A 22,169-nucleotide genomic window follows, 5' to 3' on the forward strand; every position below is an offset into this window, starting at 1 on the left:
GCAATCACCTTCAGCTAGTTTCTCATCCAGCGACTCAGAGGTCATGAGCCAACGGTTCCCGATCCAGTCGCTGCCTCCGCTCGACGTGAGCGAGCTGGAGCACCAGGCCAGCAAGCAAGTGATGGAGCAGTTGCTGGCCCACACCATACGCGAGTTTGAATTCCACGCCTACCACAACAGCGGCATCGTGGACGCCCGGCGCTGGAAGCCGCACACGTACCGCGACGACCTCGAGCTGTATCGCGAACGCAAGGCCGGCGTGAGCGGCGGCAGCGTCTTCAATTCGATCCGCCGCTGCAGACTGGACCTGCCCCTGTTTTCGACTACCATCGAGACGTTGGCGTCCCCCACGATGCTGCTCTCAGGCTACAGCCACGGACGCGTCGAGGACGCCATGAGCGCCGTGGTCACCGAAAGCCAGCAGGAATTAGCGCTCTCGGTCAAGTTCAAGCACCAGGATGTGGCCGACTGCGCCATCCTCAAGACGCTGGAGCCGCCGACCAGGTCGGACCCGTACCACTACCTCGGCTACAAGTTCTTTGTGCGGAAGTCGCCGACCGAAGGCCTGCTGTTCAAACACCGGCACAGCGTCTACCTCGAGTTCAGCGGGATCACGCGCTCCAGCAAGGACGAGCAGCTGGGCTTCCACATCATGCACTCGGTGGAGCTGCCGCAGTTCCCTGACCTCAGCGACTACAACTCGATCCGCGCGCTCCAGTCCACGCGCTACATCTACCGCCAGAAGAGCAACCGCATGGTCGAGGTGTTCATGCTGGGCAACATGGACATCTCCGGCCGCATTCTCAGGCCGATCGCCAACATGTTCACGGTCGACGTGTTCTTCGGCGTGACGCGGCTGCTGGAATTGGCCGAGGTGCGTCGCCTCTCGCAGATGGCGCGCCGGCAGCGCAACTTCGGCGCAAGTATGGCCGTGCTGGGCGATCGGGCAGCGTGCAAGGTGTGCAGCCGCAGTGATGCCAGGCAGCACTGCGACGTGTGCGGCGGGGCCGTGTGCAAGAAGTGCGCGGGCTCCAAGCGCGTGTTCATAAGCGACGACACGGGCGTCCTCGGAGACTTTCAAAAGGTGCTGGCGTGCAAGGCCTGTGTGCGCCGCGCCAACACGGGCAGCTACATGTCCCCGCATGAACGTGTGCTACGGACGCCCGACAGTGAGCTCAAGTTCGAGTTCCAGAAGGCCAAGCCCAAGCGATGGTCAAAGCCCAAGTCGGCTGAGCCTCAGTCTACCACGCCTCAACCTACCACGCCTCAACAACCTACCACGCCTCAGCGTGCAGAGCGCCGTGAGCCATCTCCTGCTGAGCCTTCTCCTGTGAGAGCGCCCTCTCTCCAGGAAGCAATCCAGTATGCGTCGAGCATGCCGGCCAAGTCGAACCTGGTCCAGCACGACACTGTGGCGCCGCACATGACCCGACGATGGACGAAGCCTGCCCAGACAGATAAATCGTATTCCGATAGAGGCGTCCGCCACGTTGGAGCGGAGCCGATTCACCGGGTGCCGGAGCGTCCCCGAGCTCGCACGCGCGTGTCCATTCCGGCCCATGCGACTAAAGCCCCCATCTACGGCGCTCTGCCTCCCAAGCCAAGGGCAACCATTGACCAGCAGCTCCCAACCGGCATTTCGCCGGGACAGCGTGCGATGATGACCCGACTCTTTGAGCTGAGCAAGATGGCCGAGGACACGTCCGCGAAGGCGCATCTGAACGGCATCTACTGCGAGCAGCACTGGCGAGAGGAGCTCAAGATGGAGGTGGAGGCCAGTCGCTCCCAAGTTCGTCGTCACACATCAACCACGACGTGGGTCTGAGCCAGTTTGACAGCATCGTCCCTCAACGGAAGGGGAGTTTGTCATTCGATTGGCGAGGCCCGGACCGAGAGTGGGGTGAGGGCGTGGAGGAACAAGCATGTAAGTTAGTATGAACTGAAGTTATGAACTAGAGGCTCTCGAGCCGAGCAAATGAATTTATGAAGTTGCATTACAACCGTCATTTGCAAAAAGCGACACCGGAAGAAGCGAGCTGCCATGGGCACACGCCAGCGTTGGACTCGGGCGGACGACTCTGATTATAGGCGCGCGCAGGAAGAGATCCGCTAAAAGACGGAGGTGGCGCCGATGACCATGCCAACTCAGCTCGACTTTGCCGACTCCGGTTGCTTGTCAAACGGTGCTCCGCTCCGCGGCGGGGTATCCGCGACTGCGTGTTGAGTCCGTTCTTCCGAAGTGCATGTTGCGCAGGCGACGCCGCCACGTCAAGCAGATTCGTTGAACGCGAGGCAAACATCAGGCGAGTCCTGCGCTGGCGGGCGATCAGCGCTTGGACCAGGTGGATACACTCCAGGGCAGTCCGCGGACACCAGTGCGTATCATCAAGAGCAGCATCCTTTTGCGATGGCCGTCGCAGCAGACGCAAGCCGAAAACAGCTCGCAGCGCTGCCATGACCACATCGCTGCTAGCCTCGCATGGGCTATGCTCGGAGAACCGGAGCCGCGAGCGCACAGCGTCTTGAGCTCGACGGTCTTTGCTATTATACATGTAATGTCATCGCGATGGATCGCGACGAGGTCTCAGCTACTGTATCAAAGGCGCTGCCTACTCTAGTCATGCAACAGTTGCAGCGATGCACGCGCTGCGGTCTGCTGCTCGTCGGACCGGCACCAGTTGACGTGAAACTGGTGTGCAAGCATCCAGGCTGCTGTCACTCACCCGTGCCAGTCCTCCGCGCCACCGGACCAGCACGCGCACTTACGGCTGTTGCTTCATTTCTCGAGCTGCCGTGTCCGACGCAAACACTCGCCATGGGGAGACGCTTCCCGATTCCGAGAGAGCACCTGCCGGAGCTCCATGTGAGTCAGCAGGAGCACGAAGACGGCAAAGAGCTCATGAACACTTTACTAGCGCACACGCTGCGCGAATTTGAGGAGTTTGCCTACGACCGCAAAGGTGATGTGGACACCAAGCGCTGGAAGTCGCAGTACTCGCACGACGACATGAACATGTACCGCGAACGCGACGTGGGGGTCACCAGCTACGAGTTGGCCAAGACGCTGCGTCACTGCAGCCTGCAGAGCCCGACGTTGTCGTGCACGGAGGCGGCGTTGGCACCCCCGACGATGATGTTGACCGGGTGGGGGCCCGGACGCGTGGAGGACGCCATGAGTGCCGTCGTCACGGAGAGTCAGCAGGACTTGTCCTTGGTCGTCACCTACATGCACCAGGACGTGGCCGACTGCGCCGTAGTGCACACGATGGAGCATCCGTCCGACGAGGCGCCGTACCATTACTTAGGCTACAAGTACTTCGTCAAGAAGTCTCCGACCAACGCCGTGGTGGTGAAGCACCGCGACTCGCTGTACCTCGAGTACTGCGGCCTGACCAAGTCCCGAACGGGTGAGACGCTGGGCTTCCACCTCATGCAGTCGGTGGAGCTCTCCCAGTTCCCGGATCTGACCGACCACAACTCCATCCGAGCACTGCAGAGTTCACGCTACTTGTACCGACAGAAGAGCGACCGGGTCGTCGAGGTGTTCATGCTGGGCAACATGGACTTGTCGGGCATGATCGTCAAGCCTATTGCCAGTATCTTCTCGGCCGGCGCGCAGTTCGGCGTCACGCGGTTGCTGGACTTGGCGGAGGTGAGACGCCTCACTGACATGGCGCGGAATCGGCGACGATATCGCCAAGTGTTGCTCCCTGGCAGTGCAGACCAGTCCTTTTCCCAGTACTCGAACGCCTTCACATCCGTGGCTGGAAGTGGATGCAGTGTGTGCGAGCGCGCCAAGGCTAACAAACTGGTAGAGTGTCATCTGTGTGGCCAAAACGTTTGCCCGCGCTGTCGCTCTACCAAGCGTGTGTGGGTCAGCGACAGCCTTGGCATCATGGGCAGCTTCCGCAAGATCCAGGCATGCTCCAAGTGCGTCATGCGCGCCAACGCAGGCACGTACGAAGCTCCGGCGGAGCGCGTGAGGTCGCAAAGATCTCATCAAAGCAGCGTCAGCACGAGCACAAGCGAGGGCGAGCTGACCTCCAAGTCCTCAATGGAGAGTGCGGCCCAGCCAACGTTCGACGGGGTGCTGTACGAAGAGGTAAAAGCTCCTGCAAGACGGCAAACAGCGTCTCGTACCAAAGCGTCTAATCGACGGAGGGCCAAAGCCTCTCCAACATCTGAGACCCCAGTCATGGGCCGAAGCTTTGTGCACCGCGGTGCTTCTGTTTACCCGGACGCGGCGGAGATCGCTCTACCGTGCACTTCACCCGAGTACGAGGTGCCGAATCGGCTCGGACTCCACCCGCCACAGACTGCACATTCGTATCCGGACATGACGAAGCTGTCAGCCGTGGACGGCCCTGGTTACTCGCGCTCGGTTGGGTCTATCCCCGAGAAGAAGGCCTGCCGCATGAAGAAGCAGTCGTCCGACGGCGGCGCCTCGGATCAAGCGTCTATGATGGCTCGGCTCCTGGAGCTCACCAACATGGCCGAGGCCACGTCGCACAAGACGCAGGCCAACGGGATCTACCTCGCGCGGCAAATGCACCAACAGTTCAACATGCAAATGGCGGCCGACTGGAGGAAATGAAACGATAGTATGAGCCATGTTGTCGTTAATGCATTGATAGGCGTTAGTGATCCGCACGTGTTTGCTGCCACTACGAGAGCTGCGAGCTGTGCCAAAGCAGCGCGGGGGTGGGCTCCAGTGTCAAACGGACGGAGTTCACGCAGGGCAACGCTCTTTGCGAGAGTTATGCGGTCTGTAGAGGGCAGTCTGGTCGCTCGCACCTTCAAGTCGACCCTATCCAAAAGCTCACGGCACCTGCCAATTGTAGACAGCGTCCGTATGGACCTAGCTCGGCTCCGCTTTCCTTCACGATGACGAAGGTCATTTCCCTGCTTGAAGAGCGACTCGAATGGATAGGCGCGCTTGAAGATGCCTCGCTTGACAAGCATGAGCTCCGTTTCGGTGGTCGCGCTGTGCCTTGACGTTTTTTCCGACTCTCTGCGCGTCTCGATGCACCCGATGCGAAAGGCACTCGACGCACTTGACGCAACATGAGCTCAGTATGCAGGCAGACGGAGCCTTCACTAAGAGCAACGTCTGGCCAGCGTGCATGTTGCGATCGCGCAGGTGGCGGGTGTGAAGCCAGTCATCGACCCTGGGGCACTCCCTCTAGCGCCGCGGTGACTTCACGAGCCCTCAACGAGCTGCAACGGAGACCGTCGGTTGGTCTGGGGCTGCGGAGGACCTGTCTGCCTAAGGCGCGCATACAGTACCTATTAGCGATGACTGCGGCCGTGCCTCTGCTGCCTGCCGACAGCGACTTTGTCCGCTGCAGATGACCACAGCTCGGCCGCCACGACAGCGAGCAAGCGAGGGGCTCCTAGTGCAAGGTGTCGCCTCGGTCGTTGCTCACTCGACTATTTTCTGCTTGCGACTCGTGTCACGTGGAGAACTATGGGCCGCCGCGACTTCCCGTTGCCACGCCGCGACTTTCCCGACTTCACCGCGTCGCCCGAAGTGCACCAGGACTGCAAGGACTTGGCCACCAAGCTGCTGGGCCACACGGTGCACGAGTTCGAGCGCTACGCCTATGACGAGAGCGGAGTGGTGGGCCACCGCAGGTGGAAGGCCAAGACCACCAAGAACGACATCACGCTGTATCGCGAGCGAGACGGCGGGTCCATGGGCATGGGGCTGGCCGACTCACTGCATCGGCTCGTCGAGAAGCAGGAGATTTTCTCCCCGACAGCGGCGACGTTGATCCCTCCGACGCTGCTGCTGATCGGCACGCGCCAAGGCTTCGTGGAGAACGCCATGAGCACGTTGGTCACACTGAACCAGGACGAGTTGGCGCTAGTCGTCAAGTTCCTGCATGGCGACGTGGCGGACTGCGCCGTGCTGCACACCATGGAGGGCCCGAGTCCGAGCAAACCTTTCCACTTCCTGGGCTTCAAGTTCTTCGTGACCGAGTCGGCGGCCGACGCGCGGATCATCAAGCGACGACACAGCGTCTACCTCGAGTACACGGGGCTCACGCGTTCGCGGACCGGGGAGGTCCTGGGCTACCACATTATGCAGTCGGTCGCCCTGCCGCAGTTCCCAGATCTGTCAGACCACAACTCGGTCTGTGCCATGACATCGATGCGCTTCATCTACCGGCAAAAAGGCGACGGCCTCGTGGAGGTCTTCATGCTAGGCAGCATCGACGTGTCCGGCTGGCTCATCAAGCCCATGGCCACCATGGTGGTGGAGGACGTGACGTTCGGCATGACGCGTGTGCTCGACTGCTCCGAGACCAAACGACTGACGCAAATGGCGTGTGAGTTCCAGAAGCGAAAGCAGGACGAGCGGCGCGGCAGGAGACCCGCTCGGCAGACGTCGCTCGGAGCCGACTCGTGCTGCTCCGTATGCCAGCGGGAACGGAAGAGCGGCTTCGGAGGCGTCAAGCTCGTGCCGTGTCTGGTCTGCGGGCACGTGGCCTGCTCCCGTTGCCGAGCCAGCAAGCAAATTTTCGTGACCAGCAACGACGGACTGCTGGCAAGCTGGTCAAGGTGCCAGTTTGCAGTGTGTGCATCATGACGGCCAACATGAGCTTCTACGAGCAGCAGTACCGGGCTCAGCAAAAGAGCAGCTCCGGCGAGGAGATGGCGTTCCAGCCAATGCATCTGTCTGACCGATGCGACCGCGAAGATTCCTTGAGCTTTTCCGACTCGAGCAGCAGAGGCCGAAGCAGACTGCAGCGAGAAGAAGGCTCCGGCTCTGCGAGCGACTTGAGGCACTACTTTAGTGCTGCTCGGGAGCGAGACAACTCGGCTGACCCCGGGCGGCAAACAGAAGCTGGACGGTACGGACGTCGGTGAAGATGCGGTAGCGTCAAGGTAGCACCAGAAGCGCCTGCTGCAGTAATACATGTACACTTGTGTAAAAGTTCCAACACTCTATCGCGGTCTCTACTGTCTGTACGACGACATTCGATCGGCCACAAGTGGCAAGGCAGACGCAGTGCGAAAGCCCCCCGGCTCGAACAGAAACTGCAGTCCGGTCGGCGCGAAACGTGAGTGGCAAAATGGAACCACTTCAATGCATCGGTCGTTTATCTGGTCGTGCGCACTGCTTGACTCGCCGAGCCACACATGAGTTTCTGTATGTATGGCCTGACTTCCCAGCCGACCAAGCTGTTCCGATCAGCCTTTAGTTGTCATGCCACTGCTCAAGCGAGATTTGCGTTTGCACCACCTTCGAGCGAGGTGACTCATTTCACAACTTGCTCGCAAGTACCAATGGCTCGAGGTCGAGACTTCCCACTGCCGCGGGAAATGCTCCCGGACATCTCCGTGACGCAGCACGACTATTTGGCCTGCAAGGACGTCACGTCTCGCATGCTGGCGCACACGGTCCGCGCCTTTGAACACTTCGCGTACGATCGACTGGGCGAGGTGGACACCAAGTTCTGGAAGACGCAGGCCAGTCGCGGAGAGCTGACAATCTACCGAGAACGACACGCCGGTCAAGTGAGCGAGTCACTGGGCGACTCGCTGCACCGCTGTGCGGCAACGTCGCCGCTGTTCTCCGCGACACCCGCAGCGATCACCCCAGCCACTATGATGCTCACCGGAGTTCGGCACGGGTTCGTGGAAAACGCAGTCAGCACGCTCGTGACCAAGTCACAGGAAGAGCTCGCACTTGTGATCCGGTATCTGCATGGGGCGTCGTCGGACTGCGGCATCCTGCACACTATGGAGGCGCCCACGGACGAGGACCCCTTTCATTTCCTCGGACTCAAGTACTACGTGAGCCAAGCGGTTGGAGACCCGCGGATTTGCAAGCGGCGGCACTGCGTCTACCTCGAGGACAGCGGCTTCACACGCACCCGGACCGGCGAGAAGCTCGGGTATCACATCATGCACTCGGTGCATTTGCCGCAATTCCCCGACCTTCGCAGTCGCAACTCCATTCCGGCGCTCCTGTCGACGCGGTTCCTGTACCGTCAGCGGGAAGAAGGCATCGTGGAAGTGTTTATGCTGGGCAACATCGACATCAGGGGCCTCGTAGTGAAGCCCATCTCGGTTCACTACGCGGTGGAGACCATGTTCAACATGACGCGACTGCTCGACTGCTCCGAGACCAAGCGATTGACGCAAATGGCGCGCGAGTTCCTCTGCGCGCAAGAAGCAGGAGCGTCGGTATGGCATCAGTCCTGTTGAATCGGAGAACTCGTTCCTCAATGACCCCAACACGTGCGGCATGTGCGAGCGCGTAGGCAAAGACGCAGGTCTGGGTGCGCTGAACGTTGTCGAGTGTCTGGTCTGTGGGCGTGCTGCGTGCCAAAGGTGCCGTGCATCGAAGCAGGTTTTCGTGGGCAGCCACGACGGACTTCTAGGGCGGTTGATCATGGTGCCCGTGTGCACGAGCTGCATCCTGGAAGCGAACACGAGCTTCTTCGACGTCCTGCGATCTCAGCGGCGTGGACGAGCAAGAAGCTCGCGCTTTGGACGGGAGTCACACGTCGACAGGAGCTCCAAGACGAAGCGCCGGGGAGGCAGCAGCCGGGCCATGAATGTGACTATGCGCAGTCCGTCCGTCGACCGTAGACGGAGGTTCACCACGAAATGGGACGAGACAACTCCGTTGACGCCGGTGACGCAGTCGTCGAGTCCTGAGCCGTACGCGTCGGCACGACAGACTTGGGTGGCCACACCTCGTGGCACGGAGCTGATTCGACTGACGCCGAGAGAAAGCTCCATCACAGTCGAGGAGCGCAAACCGATTCAGCGCAAACCGATTCGGCGCTCACGCTCCAAGCCACCTCCGGCTCCGCGGCCGGGGCTTCCCCAAGTCAGCCGAACTCGATCCTCTTGAGATAGCGACATCACACTAAAAATTGTACTCAAACGCACTATCCAATGCTTTGACCATCACCGGCACTTGCGGATGCAAGAGTCTGCATCGATCCTATGATCTCAACGGTAGAATCGCTGCCTAGCCAAATCAGAGCCAAAACCAGGTGTACTTTAATGTTTTCCAATACAAGTAGGTGTGTTTGTAACGGCCAACTTCTTGATTCCAGTATCTCAGGCTACCATGTTTTGACAAATGCTTACCAAAACAGCCCGGGACTGCAGTTCCACCATGGACCGGCGGTGGACTCTGCTGCCCGCAGTCTCCGTTGCATGATCGGAATTCAGCGACGCGGTCTTTACCTTCACAGCGCAACACACTCGCAGGGACCACCGCCCTTTGACATGGCGGACTTCCCACTTCCACGAGCGATGCTGCCCACGCTGTCGGTTCGTGCGGAGACGCACAAGTCTGCCACGCTCATGATGGGAAGCTTCTGGAGCACACGATCCGCGAGTTTGAGCAGCTCTCGTACACTAGGAACGGCGTGGTGAACACGAACCAGTGGCGCGCGTTGTCAAGAGCTCAGGCGTCCCAGAACGGACAGCAGGACGGCCAGGTGAAGGTGTACAGCGAACGAGACTGCGGCGAGACCAGCACGGACCTGGCCTACACCTTACAGGACTCGACGTTTGCCGCGTTGCCACCCAGCGCCGTGTTGGTGGCCGGACGAGCACCAGGGACAGTGGACAACGTCATGTACGCTCTGGGTGGGGCGCACACGCAGGAAGGGTTGGCCTTGTTCGCCGGCTTCATGTACGACGACGTGGCGGACTGTGGGGTGCTGCACGCTCTGGAGACGGACGACAGTGGCGGCCGCTTCTGGGCTACAAGTTCGTGGTCAAGCGCAGTGCTGCATCGAGTGCCAAGCTGCTGCGTCACAGGGACATGGTCTACCTCGAGTCCACCGGCTACACGCAGTCGAGCAGCGGCGAGCGTCTTGGCTTCCACATCCAGCACTCGGTTGACGTGTCCGGCTTCCCAGATCTGTACGACCGCAACTCGTCGCGCGTGCTGCAGTCCGTGAGGTACATTTTCCGCCAGAAGAGCGAGCGGATCATGGAGGTCTTCATGCTGGGGAATTTGCAGCTCGCTGGGGTGCTCAATGTGGGCGGCGTGGGGGTAGGAGGCTCCAATGGGGCTGGCGGCGGCGACCTCTTCAGCATTTCAAAACTTCAACAGTGCGCGGAGATTCGCCGCCTCACGTTGATGGCTTGTCGCCGTCCCGAGAGCATAGGTCTGCTGCAGATGTCGAGCCATCACAACACGGAGTGCTGCTTGTGCCGCCGGACAAAGCGGTTCTTCACTGGAGCCATGTTCGCCGAGTGCGACGTGTGCGGTCAGCTTGTGTGCTCCAAGTGCCGCAACTACAAGAAACTGTTCGTTCGTGATGGTTTGTTGGGGAGATTCCAGCGAGCGCAGACGTGCAAGACGTGCGCGCTGGCTGCAAGCGCTGGCTACGCTTCTCCACCAAGGTACTTGTCCGTAGCGCAGCAAATGACCAAGAGCCACGCACCTGGCAAGACCCGCAGCGTTGACAGACGCCGCTCCAGTAGTAGAGATTCGTCGGTTGACACGCGGTCAGAGTCCTCGCTGACATCCAGCGAGTTTTACTCGTATGGACAAGGCTCCGTGTCCATGCTCTCCGAGGCGGCGGAAGAGGATTTCCGAGAGTCTCAACACCCGCAAGATACCAGTCAGACCACTGCGAACAGTGCACTGAGCTCACAGATGCTGGGGTATCTCAACGACCATCGAGGACCCAGACCCGGACCCATGAAGCGGGGAACGTCAAATGCGTCTTCGGTCGACTCGACCTCGGGCAGAGATCGCATCTACTTGACGCCTCCAACCCCAAGCAAACTCTACGTAGAGGAGGGGAAACAACGCAAGACTGACCACCAGCATCGACGGGATCACCAGCACCACCAGTTGGAGCCACGAGAGCTACAGCGACGACCGAAACACAACCATCAGGCGACAAACCAGCTCGATTGTGCTAACCTTCACAGTCAACTCGTACGGACAACTCTGGATCACAGTGATTTGTCCGGACACGAGTTGGCGATGTCATACAGCGGCCCAAGCTCCGCCATCGCGGAGAAAACACTCCCAGAGTCCGCATACTCCATTCAACGAACTGTGTCGGCACCAGGCAACTCGAGTCGCTCCGATTTGATGGCCCAGATGGTGGAGCTCAACATGAAAGCCGAAAATACCTACCACGCGACGCAGCGCAACGGGGTCTTGCTCAAGCACCAGATCCGGACTCGGCCGTGGTAGCCAGTCATCTTTTATTAATGTAGTCCGTGGCCATGATGCTGGAAAAGATTGGAGCGTTGAAGAAGCTTGGTCCTGCACTCTCGCTGTCCCCGAGCCAGCCAAGCATGGGAGGAATTAATCTATTCAAGTAGATCGAAGCCAATTTTCAAAACGTAAGTAGATTACAGTGACTACTTCCAAGTAGATCTAGTAAAGCCATTGTCGCCAAATTCCGCTTGTGGTGGTGCACTCACGAGAGGAGCAGACAATCATCCGAATTCATCACGCAACACTGGCCCTGTAATGCTAGGATCAAGAGGCAGTTGGAGCGAACCCGGTAGCTTGCTTAAATAATGCCTCCAATCCATGCTGCATCGCGCGCTTCATTTCTGCCGCCCGAGGTCATACCAAAGCTCGTAGCTGGATGCTGCCAGGTAAAAGGAAAGAATCAGCTCGATAACCAAGCCATAACGACGCGCCTCAGGAACTGGGGTTTGCGTACTCGGGCAACGGTGCTGCAGACTGCAGTGTAACACTTGTAAGTAGCCACTGTAAAATCTACTTACGTTTGAAAGTTGGATTCGATCTACTTGAATAGATTAATTCCTCCCATGCTTGGTAAGGCTTTCCATGGAGGTCACGTGTCAAAACCTTTGACTCAAAGGCGTCTGCTGACTCGTTTAACTTTTTTAATTCGGCGCGATTGGCGGGAGCGAAAGGCACAACCGCATGCGAGTGCCTTCTGGATGTGCCACACGCCCCCAGAGACATGCCCGCTCTTTAGCTATTGGTGCGAGGCAGCGTGCTTGGCAAAGGACCCCTCGGGCATGGAGGACCCTCAGATTCGGCTACCGAGTCCGGTGCTTCCAAGCTCCGTAGTCCGGTGGTCATTTCCAAATTATCCTCCGATTCCTCATTGCCATGGTCCGTTCACTTGGTGCTGCGTGCGCTATCGCTGCGACTCTGGCTGTGGTTTCTGCCCAGCCGTCGTACGTCTACAAGTTTGACGGAGCGTCCGCTGGTGGCGTCGACGGCTCCATCCAGATCAAGTACGCGGGTGACAACTCTTCCAGTGCTACCATCACGGCTGCTCTCGACTTCTCCGGCGTCGACCAGACCAAGATCATGGCGTTCGACAGCAACTGCACCGCGGACACCGTCACGAGCTGGAAGTGGCACATCCACACCAAGTGGAACTCGACGCTCACGTCGGACTCGTTCAAGCAGTGCGCCAAGGCCGCGACAGCCAACCACTACGACCCGCTTCGTGCGTGTGGCCCCGTGTCCGAGTACAACGCTGAGCCCGAGTGTGAGGCCAAGATTAAGAGCTACTCGTGCAGTCCTGCCAACTACACGGCCGACCCGTTGGCGTGTGAGAAGGGGGACCTGTCCGGAAAGTTCGGCGCCTTCAAGCTCGGTGCGGACTCCAAGGTGTCCCAGCAGTGGACGGACGAGCACTTCCCGTTGGCGTCCGAGGGCACGGACACGTGGAGCATTGTGCTTCACGCTATGTGCGGCCAGGAATCACGTATTTCATGCGCTCTCCGAACGGAAGCTGAGGTGGACCAGTCGACTCCTGTGCAGGACTCCCCGGTGCAGTCTACGGATGCTGGTGCTGAGTGTGCCATGAAGGCCTAAGCGTTGACCACGAATACAGCTTTTGATTAGATTTTTCTCCAATATACGACGCAGCTTCCTCAAAGTGCTTTCGTTGCAATCGATTGGAAAGAGCCGAAGGTGGGTCTTCATCTACTACTATCAAACACAACTCCTGGTAACTCTCGTAGTTGTATGCCATCTACAGCTCATTCCCCAAGTTCCCTCCACTCACAACTTTGGACTACAGTACTGCAACGATGTCCCTGAATCTTCTTGTGACTGCTGTATTCTGCGTCATTGCCGCTCTGGTCTCTCTTACTGCCGCTCAACCAGCATTTGTCTACCACTTCGACGCCGATTCAGCCGCTGGAATTGAAGGAGCTATCCACTTCAAGTACGCTGGAGACGACTCGTCCATTGCCACGGTCTCAGCCGCGTTGGACTTCTCCCGTGTGAACGCAAGCGCGGTTCGCGCATTCGACCGACTGTGCGCTGAGCCTGTGACCGAATACAAATTCCACATCCACGTGCGTTGGAGCTCAGCACTGCGATCGGCTTCGTTCGGCCAATGCTCGCTGCGTGCGGCTGGCAACCACTACGACCCGCTCTTTGCGTGCAGTCCCGACTCGGAGCACGTGGACTCGCCGCAATGCCGATCCAAAGTCGCGAAATATGCCTGCAACCCGACGAATTACGCCAAGGACCCGCGCGTGTGCGAGGAAGGAGACTTGTCGGGCAAGTTTGGCAACTTGGTGCTGAACAGCGAGCACAAGGCGGCGGGAACGTGGGTGGATACGCATTTCCCACTCGCATCGGAGAACCGACCCAGCTGGAGCATCGTGCTGCATGCTGTGTGCGGTGCCCACGCGACTCGCATCGCTTGTGCCGTTGAGGAGAAAGCGTAGAAACTCTAACCAAGTGACCATGAGAGGTAGATCGATACCCGCATACCAAGGCGACGTGAAGCGATCTCAACCACTTTTTTTTCCAAGAACGACGGGTAAAGCGCAGCATGCATTGCCCGTTTGCGATTCAAAGCAAAGCCAACAGCTTTCCTACCTCGATCGTTGTTTTGGTTTTGACTCAATCTACTGCCCCTAAGTATCACTAAAAAAGCGAGCTCGAGTTGCCAGGTCCTTGAAGCAGAGATTCGTCAGTGGGCAGGAGTCATCGTTATATCGCGTGGCCAGACTCGCTTCATTCATCTGCTGCAAAGGCACTTCGTCTGTTCCTCCAAGATGCTAGCGAAGATCGGTGATCAAAGCCTTCACGATGCTCAAACTTTGAGCGAGGAATTAACCTATTCAAGTAAGATATGAGTTCCGATATGACCTCGGCAGCTAGGAGGTTGGCGTCGACGGCGTCGAATGAAGTGCGCGATGCAGCATGGGTTGGAGGCATTAAAAAGCTACCGGCCCACACTTGACCGTAGCATTATAGGACCAGTGCCGCGTGATGGATTCGGAAAGCTTGTCTTCTCCCTGATGGTTTTGTTCGATCTACCTGGAAGTGGTCACTGTAATCTACTTATGGTTTGAAAAATGGCCTGGATCGGATGCTGCCCGGAGATTAAAGGTAAAAGGAAAAAATCAGCTAGCAAGAATGCTCATAACGTCGCGTTTCAGGAGCTGGGGCTCGGGCAACGGTGCTGCAGTAATACCTTCTAATGCGCCACGACCAGATCGCCACCACCTGCGACCCTGCAGCCTTCTTCGCCGCCCACGCAACGCGCAGCTCCTCGAGCATTGCCAAGCTTGCCGCCACCTTGTTACATCAAGAAGTCATTGGCATGACGGCCATGAGACCAGTTTACTTGTAAGTAGTCATTGTAATTTACTTGTGTGTTTTGATTCGGATCTACTAGGATAGATTAATTCCTCAACTTTGAGCCGACCGAGCTGTACACTCTGCAAACATGGAGGCTATCCACGGTGATTAAAATCGTCGTCCTTGAAGTTTTCCGTTGGCTATGCGCTCGTTTAACGCGTTACTCGCGCTTTGACGAAGCCCAACGATGCCGCCTGGATGTGAACTATACCTGTAAACGCCGACGGTATTGTACCGTTCACCCCGAGACATGCCAGCAATAGCGTCTCTCAGGCTGTCCCCATTTGCAGATCAGCCTCCGACCCCTCATGCACTTCTTCTTCTACCCAATGCTCGGATCAATCGGTTCTACTTGTGCTCTCGCTGCAGCCCTCGCTGTGGTCGCCGCCCAGCCGTCGTACGTCTACAAGTTCGACGCGGCTACGGCTGGCGGTGTCGATGGCTCCATCCAAGTCAAGTACACAGGCGAAGACTCGTCTACTGCCACGATCACGGCTGCTCTCGACTTCTCCGGCGTCGACCAGGCCGAAATTGCTGCGTTCGACGGCAACTGCACTGAGGACGTGACGAGTTGGAAGTGGCACATCCACACCAAGTGGAACTCGACGCTGTCTTCGGACTCGTTCAAGCAGTGTTCCAAGGCTGCGACGGACAACCACTACGACCCACTCAAAGCTTGTGGTCCGGCGTCGGAGTACGTTGCCGACCCCGAGTGCAAGGCCAAGTCCAAGAGCTACTCCTGTAGCCCTGCCAACTACACGGCTGACCCGTTGGTGTGTGAGAAGGGGGACCTGTCTGGCAAGTTCGGCGCCTTCAAGCTCGGCGAAGGTTACACCGTCTCGGAGGAGTGGACGGACGAGCACTACCCGCTCCCGTCTGAGAGTACGGACACGTGGAGCATCGTGCTTCACGCTGTGTGCGGCAAAGAGTCTCCTCGCATTGCGTGTGCCGTTGGAACGGCGAGTGAAGGTGCAGTGGACCAAGTGGACCAAGTGGACCAAGTGGACCAATCGACTCCTGTGGAAAACTCCCCGGCCCAGTCCACGGATGATGGTGCTGACTGCCGCGTCAAGGCCTAGTCGTCAATACTTGTAGTACGCCAGAAGTGAGCCCCTTCCGCGTACCTTTTCACTTCTTCAGATGCTAATATATGATCCGACTTCCGGTACTTCGTAGCGATCGGTTGGCAACTATCTATCGACATTTCATCAAGCAACTGGACATCTCGTTCCTGTGTGTGGTGGCAAATTCACTGCCAGCTTCTCAGTCTGCCCTTGCACGGTCGTGGCGTTCTTGATAATCCCGAAAACAGGGCGTTCGAGCGTCACAATGCCGGTGGGTTCAACAACTTTAAGCGCAGAGTTGTTCAGCTTTACGAGGCACTAACGACGCACTTCATAGTTCGGGAGCGTAGAGGGCCAGATAACTTGCCTTTCACGTGATCAATGCTGAAAACGCGATTAAAAACTTGGGTGCGGCATGCGTTAAACTTTTTGTCCGGTGTATCCCATACCCATGGCACGCGTCTTCCGGCCTCTTGCTAACGATGTCCATCGAGCGGTCTGCCTGGTTGCTCCAACGTCATTCACGGATTAACTTCCGATCCCCCAAGAGCCTCTACTCCACCGCTGCCACGATGGTCCGCTCGTTCGCTGCCTACGCTTTCGCCACAGCTCTCACCGGCGCTGCAGCTCACAGTCCAGCGCTCGTCTACAAGTTCGACGCTGCCGATGCGGCTGGTGTTGATGGCTCGATCCAAGTCGTGTACGCTGGCGAAGACTCCTCCACGGCCACGATCACGGCTGCTCTCGACTTCTCCGCCGTCGACCAAGCCAAACTCGCCGCTTTTGACGGCAACTGCACGGAAGCCGTCACGAGCTACAAGTGGCACATCCACACCAAGTGGAACTCGACGCTGTCTTCGGACTCGTTCAAGCAGTGCTCGAAGGCCGCGACGGACAACCACTACGACCCGTTGCGCGCTTGCGGCACCGCATCGGAGTACATCGCTGAGCCCGAGTGCAAGGCCAAATCACTGACTTACGCGTGCAACCCGGCCAACTACACGGCCGACCCGTGGTGTGCGAGAAGGGAGACCTATCGGGCAAGTTCGGCGCCTTCGAGCTGAGCGAAGACTCGACCGTCTCGGCTGAGTGGACGGACGAGCACTACCCTCTTCCGTCTGAGAACACTGCGACCTGGAGCATTGTGCTTCACGCTGTGTGTGGCAAAGAGACTCCTCGTATCGCCTGCGCTGTTGGTCAGGAAGCTGAACACGAGTACGAAGACGAGTCCGAGGACGGATCCGAAACGGAGCACGAGGCCGGATCTCAAGAACAGCGCGAGGATGAATACAAAACGAGCTCCGAGGAACAGGAGCAAGAGCAGGAGCAAGAACAGGAGGAGTACGGAGAGGGATCGGACGAGCACGAACATCACGAGGAGGAGGATGGCGAGGCATCCGGTGTCGACGGGTCTGAAGAGCAGTACGGAGAGGACTCGGAAGAACACCAAGAGGCCAGCGGAGATGAAACCCAGCACGAGCACGATGAACAAGAAGGTGAGGAGGAGTACGGAGAGCAAACCACCGGCGACGCCTACGATGACGAGCACAAGCTCTGCGCTTAGTGGCCACAAATGTAGCCATGTCCCTCGAAAATGGCTACCTTCGTGACCAATCACATCGCGTCGATTTCTTTTTCATCCAATCAAACACTTTCATGTGCTCATTTGACAATCGGCATTATGAGGTCTCTGCTGCGTCTTCGCCGCGCTCCTACGCCGCTGTGCGCCGCTCTTCCGCGCGTTTTTTCCACTGATCAACAAGCGCTAGATGTGGCCTACCGGAAACTTCTTGAATTGGGCGCGTGCGACGTCCTGCCGGTCACGGAGGCCCAATCTACCGCCGTCACTATGGCCAACCAGGGCTATTCCATCTTTCTGCACTTGCCCACGGGTGCCGGCAAGAGTTTGGCCTTCCAGGCGCCCGCCCTATTAACTGGAGCAGATAAAACGACCCTTGTAGTGTCTCCACTCATTGCACTGATGCATGTACGGTCCTAAACCCACTAAAAACACATTTTTTAAAGGATATCTCAAGTTCTAACTGTACTTGTATGCTGTTTAGGACCAAGTTGCAGCTTTGAGACGCAAAGGAGTGGAAGCTGTTCAAGTTTCAGGTGGAGAGAGGAATAAATCTGTGCCTTTGAGCCAATTGTTGAGCGGCCAGAGACTCGTGTACACGACGCCGGAGTTTCTGCAGATGAATGCCGAGATGCGCGCGTGGATGCGCGCGGCTGTCAACGAAGCGAGACTGGCTCGCATCGTCTTGGACGAAGCTCACTGCGTGCTGGAGTGGGGGAACTCTTTCAGGCCATCGTACTTGGAGTTGAGTCGCTGGAAGACGCAGTTCTTCAGTGGAGTTCCGATCACGCTGGCCACGGCCTCGGTATCGGACGAGGACATTGCTCGGCTGGCGGAACTGTTCCAGTTGGAGTTGTTGGAAGCAGCTCCTGCGGAAGAAGAGAGTCGACTGGCAAAGGTGGGTACAAGGCAGAGTCAGTTGGTGCTGGTCCAGCAAGTGACGGATCGCAAGAACTTGCGGATGGAGGTGGTGCGGAAATCTTCACAGGCTGCCGATACGATTGCGAAGCGAGTCGGGAAAGAGACTACTATTGTGTACTGCATGACCAAAAAGGAGGCAGAAGACACGTGCTTGGCGCTTGTTCGAGTTGGATGTCATGCGGGGGTTTATCATGGCGGATTGCCCCGCAAGCGCCGCGAGTTTGTGCGCAAGCAGTGGATGATGGGACAGCTGACTATCATATGTGCCACGAGCGCTTTTGGAGTACGTTGCTTGCGGATAATTACTGCCAGGCTAGATGAAAGTTGCTGACGATGTTTCTGCATCGTAGATGGGAATTGATCGCTCAGACGTGCGCTTTGTGGTACACCACTCGATTCCGCTGTCACTCTCGGCGTACTCTCAGCAGATCGTGCGTTTTACCAACGATACGTTTGCAACCATCGCTTGAAATTGACCATTTACTGGTTGTTTTGTTGCTGTAGGGACGAAGTGGTCGGGACGGAAAGCCTGCGGTGTGTATTTTGCTGTATTCGGAAGCAGACAAGAGCCGCGCAGATAGGCTCACAACGGAAAGGCTTGATTCTGACGGGACGGGGTATGGGGCGAGTTCCAATGGTAGCTCTCGCGGCGAGCTGGAAGAAATAGCCGCGTTCTGTGAAATGACCTCTGGATGCCGGAAAGAGCTGCTGTACACGCACTTTGGTTTCCGCTTCGATACCGCTCGTTGCGTTCAGAATTGCAACTGCGGCGTTCCACTGGAAGCTGCTGCCGAATCCTGGCGTAACGAAGACCTTGATGCCGAGGAAGAGCCCAACAAAAGCAAGGTTGAGGAAGAAGATGGCATTCCCAAAGGCACTATCGAATATCAGTACCAGAAAATCCTAGCAGTATCCAAGCGGTTAAAGCTCCCCAAGCGGGAGGCTCTATCTCGTCGACTTATTCGGGTACGCTGCTAGCTTTGATGTAGATGACGCTATGGAGTTTGGCTTACTTGCAAAAACCTGGTCATTGCACAGGATATCCTGGAGGCGGAACCTGCGTCGGAAGAAGAGATGGCGAGTATGCGAGGCATTGGCCCTGACAAAGCTGCGAGGTACTTCAGATTGTTCCGCTTTGACTAAACGTAGTCTTTTCCAACAATTCGAGCTGGAGTTTGTCGCTGTGTAGACGCATTTGTATACCTCTGAGTTGCCCACTTGGAAAGTAACACAACGGGGTGGTTGAAATGTGCTCCTGCCTGAAGATTAAGGGCTAACGAAACGATTCGTGTGAATGGCAATGGTGGAAGCTCCGCATTGGGTATGGTACACTTTACTCCGATCTCGGCTGGAACGTACAATGATTATGGCCACAGACAACAAAGCCCAGGGAGGTGGTGAGCGTAATCCGCGAAGTCGCTGCAAGTGATTTCGCGTCTCGGGATACGCTACATGTGGTAAAGAGCAAAACGTGTGGCCCCAGACTGCGGGATGCGCGACTTGATGAGCTCGTTGTTACATTGTATGCGCTTGTGCGAGCTACAGTAGGTCGAGATGCGGGTTGGCTTTGACTCTTCGTTTTGCTCAAGACCCCGCACAAGCTTTAAGAGCAAGTGCAGGAACAAGTATGCGTCTTCATTACGGCTTGCTATTGGCTGCTGTTATTCTGTTTGCCAGTGTTAATACTGGTTCAGCCTCGACCTCGTCCGACTTTCGCGGGATGGCGGCTGAACAAAACAACGCACCGACTAAAAGGCTCTTGAGAACAACTCACGACGGAGACGAAGAGAGGGCCCTTCCTGGTTTGACGAAGCTCACACAAGTGGTATCAGGGGCCAAGAACAACTTCAAAATCCAATCATGGCTGAAGAATCAAAAGTCCTTAGACGATGTGTTCACGAAGCTTAGACTTGACAAGGCAGGCGACAATCTGTTGAACGAACCGCAATTCAAGACGTGGGTCAAGTACATGCAAACTTACAACAAGAAGAACGGCCTCGAGGACTCGTCTGGTCTCTCGATCGTCTCGAAGTACTTCACAGACGACAAACGGTTGTCCGCCATGATAGAAGCAGCAAGGAAGAAACCGAGCACAGCAAGAATTGGCAACGACTTGCGAGTGGACCAACTCAGGCAATGGATGCGAGAGCAGAAGCACCCGCGCGACGTCTTTGCTCTGTTGAATGTGAAAGGAACGACATTGGACGATGTAAACAGAAAGTTTTGGAAAGAATACCTTGTCGAGTACAACCGCATCTACATTCAACGTCGTCCACGGAGATCGTAGTAGTGCTTACGAGTGCCTCGAAGCTTAATAAGTACTGCAGTATTCCACAACAACGTTATCTTGTGCCTCGTTCGATAGATCACCCTGAGCTGCTATTCAGCAAAAACGCACGAAGAGGAATACTAAAACTAAGGATCATGGAGCTCAGGCGGAATTCAATACACACGAGGTGAGTTGAATGAAACTTTGCAACACTTTGCAACTCCAACCCACATCGAGTCCAAAAACTAAGTTTCGTGCGTGATAATTATTCTTGCTGTCTGGTTTCGGATGCAGGTCATTGTTTAACCTTGCGGTTCTTCAAACTTGAGTGGAGAATCTCTCGTTGCTGAGATAACGTACTCACCCGATTAGAAGCCCTCACCGGAACAGTGCCCTCTTGCTTATGCTGACCCGGCGAAGCTAATGAATGGTAGAGACAGTGGAGGGCTTTACCATTCATTAGCTTCGCTGGTCAGCATGCACTGAGTGCAGTCGTGTCCTCATTTCCGAAGATGGCGCAGCGTCGACAAGCCATCGACATCGGCTGCAAGCAAGAGGTCATCGCCTGGATTATTGAGAGGTACTTACCTATAAAGTCACACTTTAGGAGGTCCGAAGAAGTCTGTCAATAATTGTGCTGCGACGGCCTTGCTTTCTACCCAGTTTCTCACGGAATGCACGTTGCACCTCTCGTAGTTCGCTCACTGATCTAGTCTGTAGCCCGGCTACATTAAACATTCCTTTCCGTAGCGTCACGCTCAAGTTTCTTTTCAGTATGTCGCCCAGCATGATTCACTTCTACTGCATTTGAACCAGCATCCCCACCACCTGCAACTAGTTCCGGGTTACTTGAAATCCTCGTCGGTGTGAACTCCTCCACAGACGTTCTCGTCGTGAGAATTGAGAAGCTCACCTTCCGATATCGGATCGTTTCCATGCAAGCGCTAAGCTTACGTCATTTTTTAGTAGGCTGTGGTTATTGGGCTCCTACTCCTCAGTGTCTTCGTTTTTGCAGTGCCATAGTCAAGGAGCCCGGTGTGATGATACGTGGCCTTTTATTTGATGTTTATGCTATTTTCCTATAGCGCGGGGGGGGGTCCTCTATTTGTGTTTAGCTAAGAAACTATAGAGTCCTGGTATCGCTGGAGGCTTTGGCTTATTGATAAACCTTTCTGTGGTGGTTTGTCGCTGCTAGTTTTCGACAGCTCGTCTTGTATGCGGATCCGATGTTATTTCCCTATAGGAGCCTTAATATATGTAAGGCGCGACTTGATGTCGTTCGTCTGTCTTGGGGTATCCATATAGTATTGTGTTGATCGTGGGCCATGAATTGGTGATGAATGCAGCAGATCTTGTGCTATTCCTGTTGGTATTCGTAGGTTGTATGATCTTGTCTTTTGCGTTTTTGCCAGTAGTCAGACTGCTTTGAGGCTTGCTTTCGCTGGTGTGCCCCCCATTGGCCCTGTTAGTAGGCGGCTGTTGACTGCCCCCCCCGTGCGATGTCGGCACTTCAGCTGATGTCCACATTATACGGCGCCATGTATTTGGTACATCCTGCGATAGGAATACGGTGGGTTTACAACATTACCAAGGGGTTTGTCTGTGCATGTGGCAACTGCACAATTCGCCATCATCATGTAAGGCTGTCCCCGTCGCCCCCGCATGGTACATGTACGGTACAATGCCATGCAATATCTTACATGTATGCCGGTACATGTACCGGGTATGTGTTCTCCA

At 56.6% G+C, this 22,169-nt stretch overlaps 11 protein-coding genes across 11 annotated transcripts; all 11 read left to right on the forward strand.

Annotated features, from left to right (window-relative positions):
- Positions 1-43: 43 nt before the first annotated feature.
- Positions 44-1,825, forward strand: KRP23_12653 (uncharacterized protein; the record flags this gene model as incomplete). Its single annotated transcript, XM_067883296.1, has 1 exon — positions 44-1,825. One exon carries the CDS (start codon positions 44-46, stop codon positions 1,823-1,825), a length of 1,782 nt encoding a protein of 593 aa, XP_067739561.1.
- Positions 1,826-2,815: 990 nt separating this feature from the next.
- Positions 2,816-4,594, forward strand: KRP23_12654 (uncharacterized protein; the record flags this gene model as incomplete). The annotated part of the gene is made up of 1 exon (XM_067883297.1): positions 2,816-4,594. One exon carries the CDS (start codon positions 2,816-2,818, stop codon positions 4,592-4,594), a length of 1,779 nt encoding a protein of 592 aa, XP_067739562.1.
- Positions 4,595-5,467: 873 nt separating this feature from the next.
- Positions 5,468-6,873, forward strand: KRP23_12655 (uncharacterized protein; the record flags this gene model as incomplete). Its single annotated transcript, XM_067883298.1, has 2 exons — positions 5,468-6,475; positions 6,556-6,873. The coding sequence occupies 2 exons, from the start codon at positions 5,468-5,470 to the stop codon at positions 6,871-6,873; spliced, it is 1,326 nt and encodes a 441-aa protein (XP_067739563.1).
- Positions 6,874-7,293: 420 nt separating this feature from the next.
- On the forward strand, positions 7,294-8,872 carry KRP23_12656 (uncharacterized protein; the record flags this gene model as incomplete). Its single annotated transcript, XM_067883299.1, has 2 exons — positions 7,294-8,196; positions 8,363-8,872. The coding sequence occupies 2 exons, from the start codon at positions 7,294-7,296 to the stop codon at positions 8,870-8,872; spliced, it is 1,413 nt and encodes a 470-aa protein (XP_067739564.1).
- A 410-nt stretch (positions 8,873-9,282) lies between these two features.
- KRP23_12657 (uncharacterized protein) lies at positions 9,283-11,194 on the forward strand (the record flags this gene model as incomplete). Its single annotated transcript, XM_067883300.1, has 3 exons — positions 9,283-9,300; positions 9,378-9,744; positions 10,038-11,194. The coding sequence occupies 3 exons, from the start codon at positions 9,283-9,285 to the stop codon at positions 11,192-11,194; spliced, it is 1,542 nt and encodes a 513-aa protein (XP_067739565.1).
- A 900-nt stretch (positions 11,195-12,094) lies between these two features.
- KRP23_12658 (uncharacterized protein) lies at positions 12,095-12,811 on the forward strand (the record flags this gene model as incomplete). Its single annotated transcript, XM_067883301.1, has 1 exon — positions 12,095-12,811. One exon carries the CDS (start codon positions 12,095-12,097, stop codon positions 12,809-12,811), a length of 717 nt encoding a protein of 238 aa, XP_067739566.1.
- Positions 12,812-13,029: 218 nt separating this feature from the next.
- On the forward strand, positions 13,030-13,677 carry KRP23_12659 (uncharacterized protein; the record flags this gene model as incomplete). Its single annotated transcript, XM_067883302.1, has 1 exon — positions 13,030-13,677. One exon carries the CDS (start codon positions 13,030-13,032, stop codon positions 13,675-13,677), a length of 648 nt encoding a protein of 215 aa, XP_067739567.1.
- Positions 13,678-14,907: 1,230 nt separating this feature from the next.
- Positions 14,908-15,678, forward strand: KRP23_12660 (uncharacterized protein; the record flags this gene model as incomplete). The annotated part of the gene is made up of 1 exon (XM_067883303.1): positions 14,908-15,678. One exon carries the CDS (start codon positions 14,908-14,910, stop codon positions 15,676-15,678), a length of 771 nt encoding a protein of 256 aa, XP_067739568.1.
- A 557-nt stretch (positions 15,679-16,235) lies between these two features.
- Positions 16,236-17,227, forward strand: KRP23_12661 (uncharacterized protein; the record flags this gene model as incomplete). The annotated part of the gene is made up of 2 exons (XM_067883305.1): positions 16,236-16,707; positions 16,833-17,227. 2 exons carry the CDS (start codon positions 16,236-16,238, stop codon positions 17,225-17,227), a joined length of 867 nt encoding a protein of 288 aa, XP_067739569.1.
- A 117-nt stretch (positions 17,228-17,344) lies between these two features.
- KRP23_12662 (ATP-dependent helicase SGS1) lies at positions 17,345-19,306 on the forward strand (the record flags this gene model as incomplete). Its single annotated transcript, XM_067883306.1, has 5 exons — positions 17,345-17,650; positions 17,727-18,446; positions 18,514-18,594; positions 18,668-19,129; positions 19,202-19,306. The coding sequence occupies 5 exons, from the start codon at positions 17,345-17,347 to the stop codon at positions 19,304-19,306; spliced, it is 1,674 nt and encodes a 557-aa protein (XP_067739570.1).
- Positions 19,307-19,790: 484 nt separating this feature from the next.
- On the forward strand, positions 19,791-20,450 carry KRP23_12663 (RxLR effector protein PexRD25; the record flags this gene model as incomplete). The annotated part of the gene is made up of 1 exon (XM_067895969.1): positions 19,791-20,450. The coding sequence occupies one exon, from the start codon at positions 19,791-19,793 to the stop codon at positions 20,448-20,450; it is 660 nt and encodes a 219-aa protein (XP_067739571.1).
- Between the last annotated feature and the right edge of the window lie 1,719 nt (positions 20,451-22,169).

The sequence above is a fragment of the Phytophthora ramorum genome (assembly GCF_020800215.1).
Source record: "Phytophthora ramorum isolate Pr-102 chromosome Unknown Phyram_PR-102_s0015, whole genome shotgun sequence".
NCBI classification, from domain to species: domain Eukaryota; phylum Oomycota; class Peronosporomycetes; order Peronosporales; family Peronosporaceae; genus Phytophthora; species Phytophthora ramorum.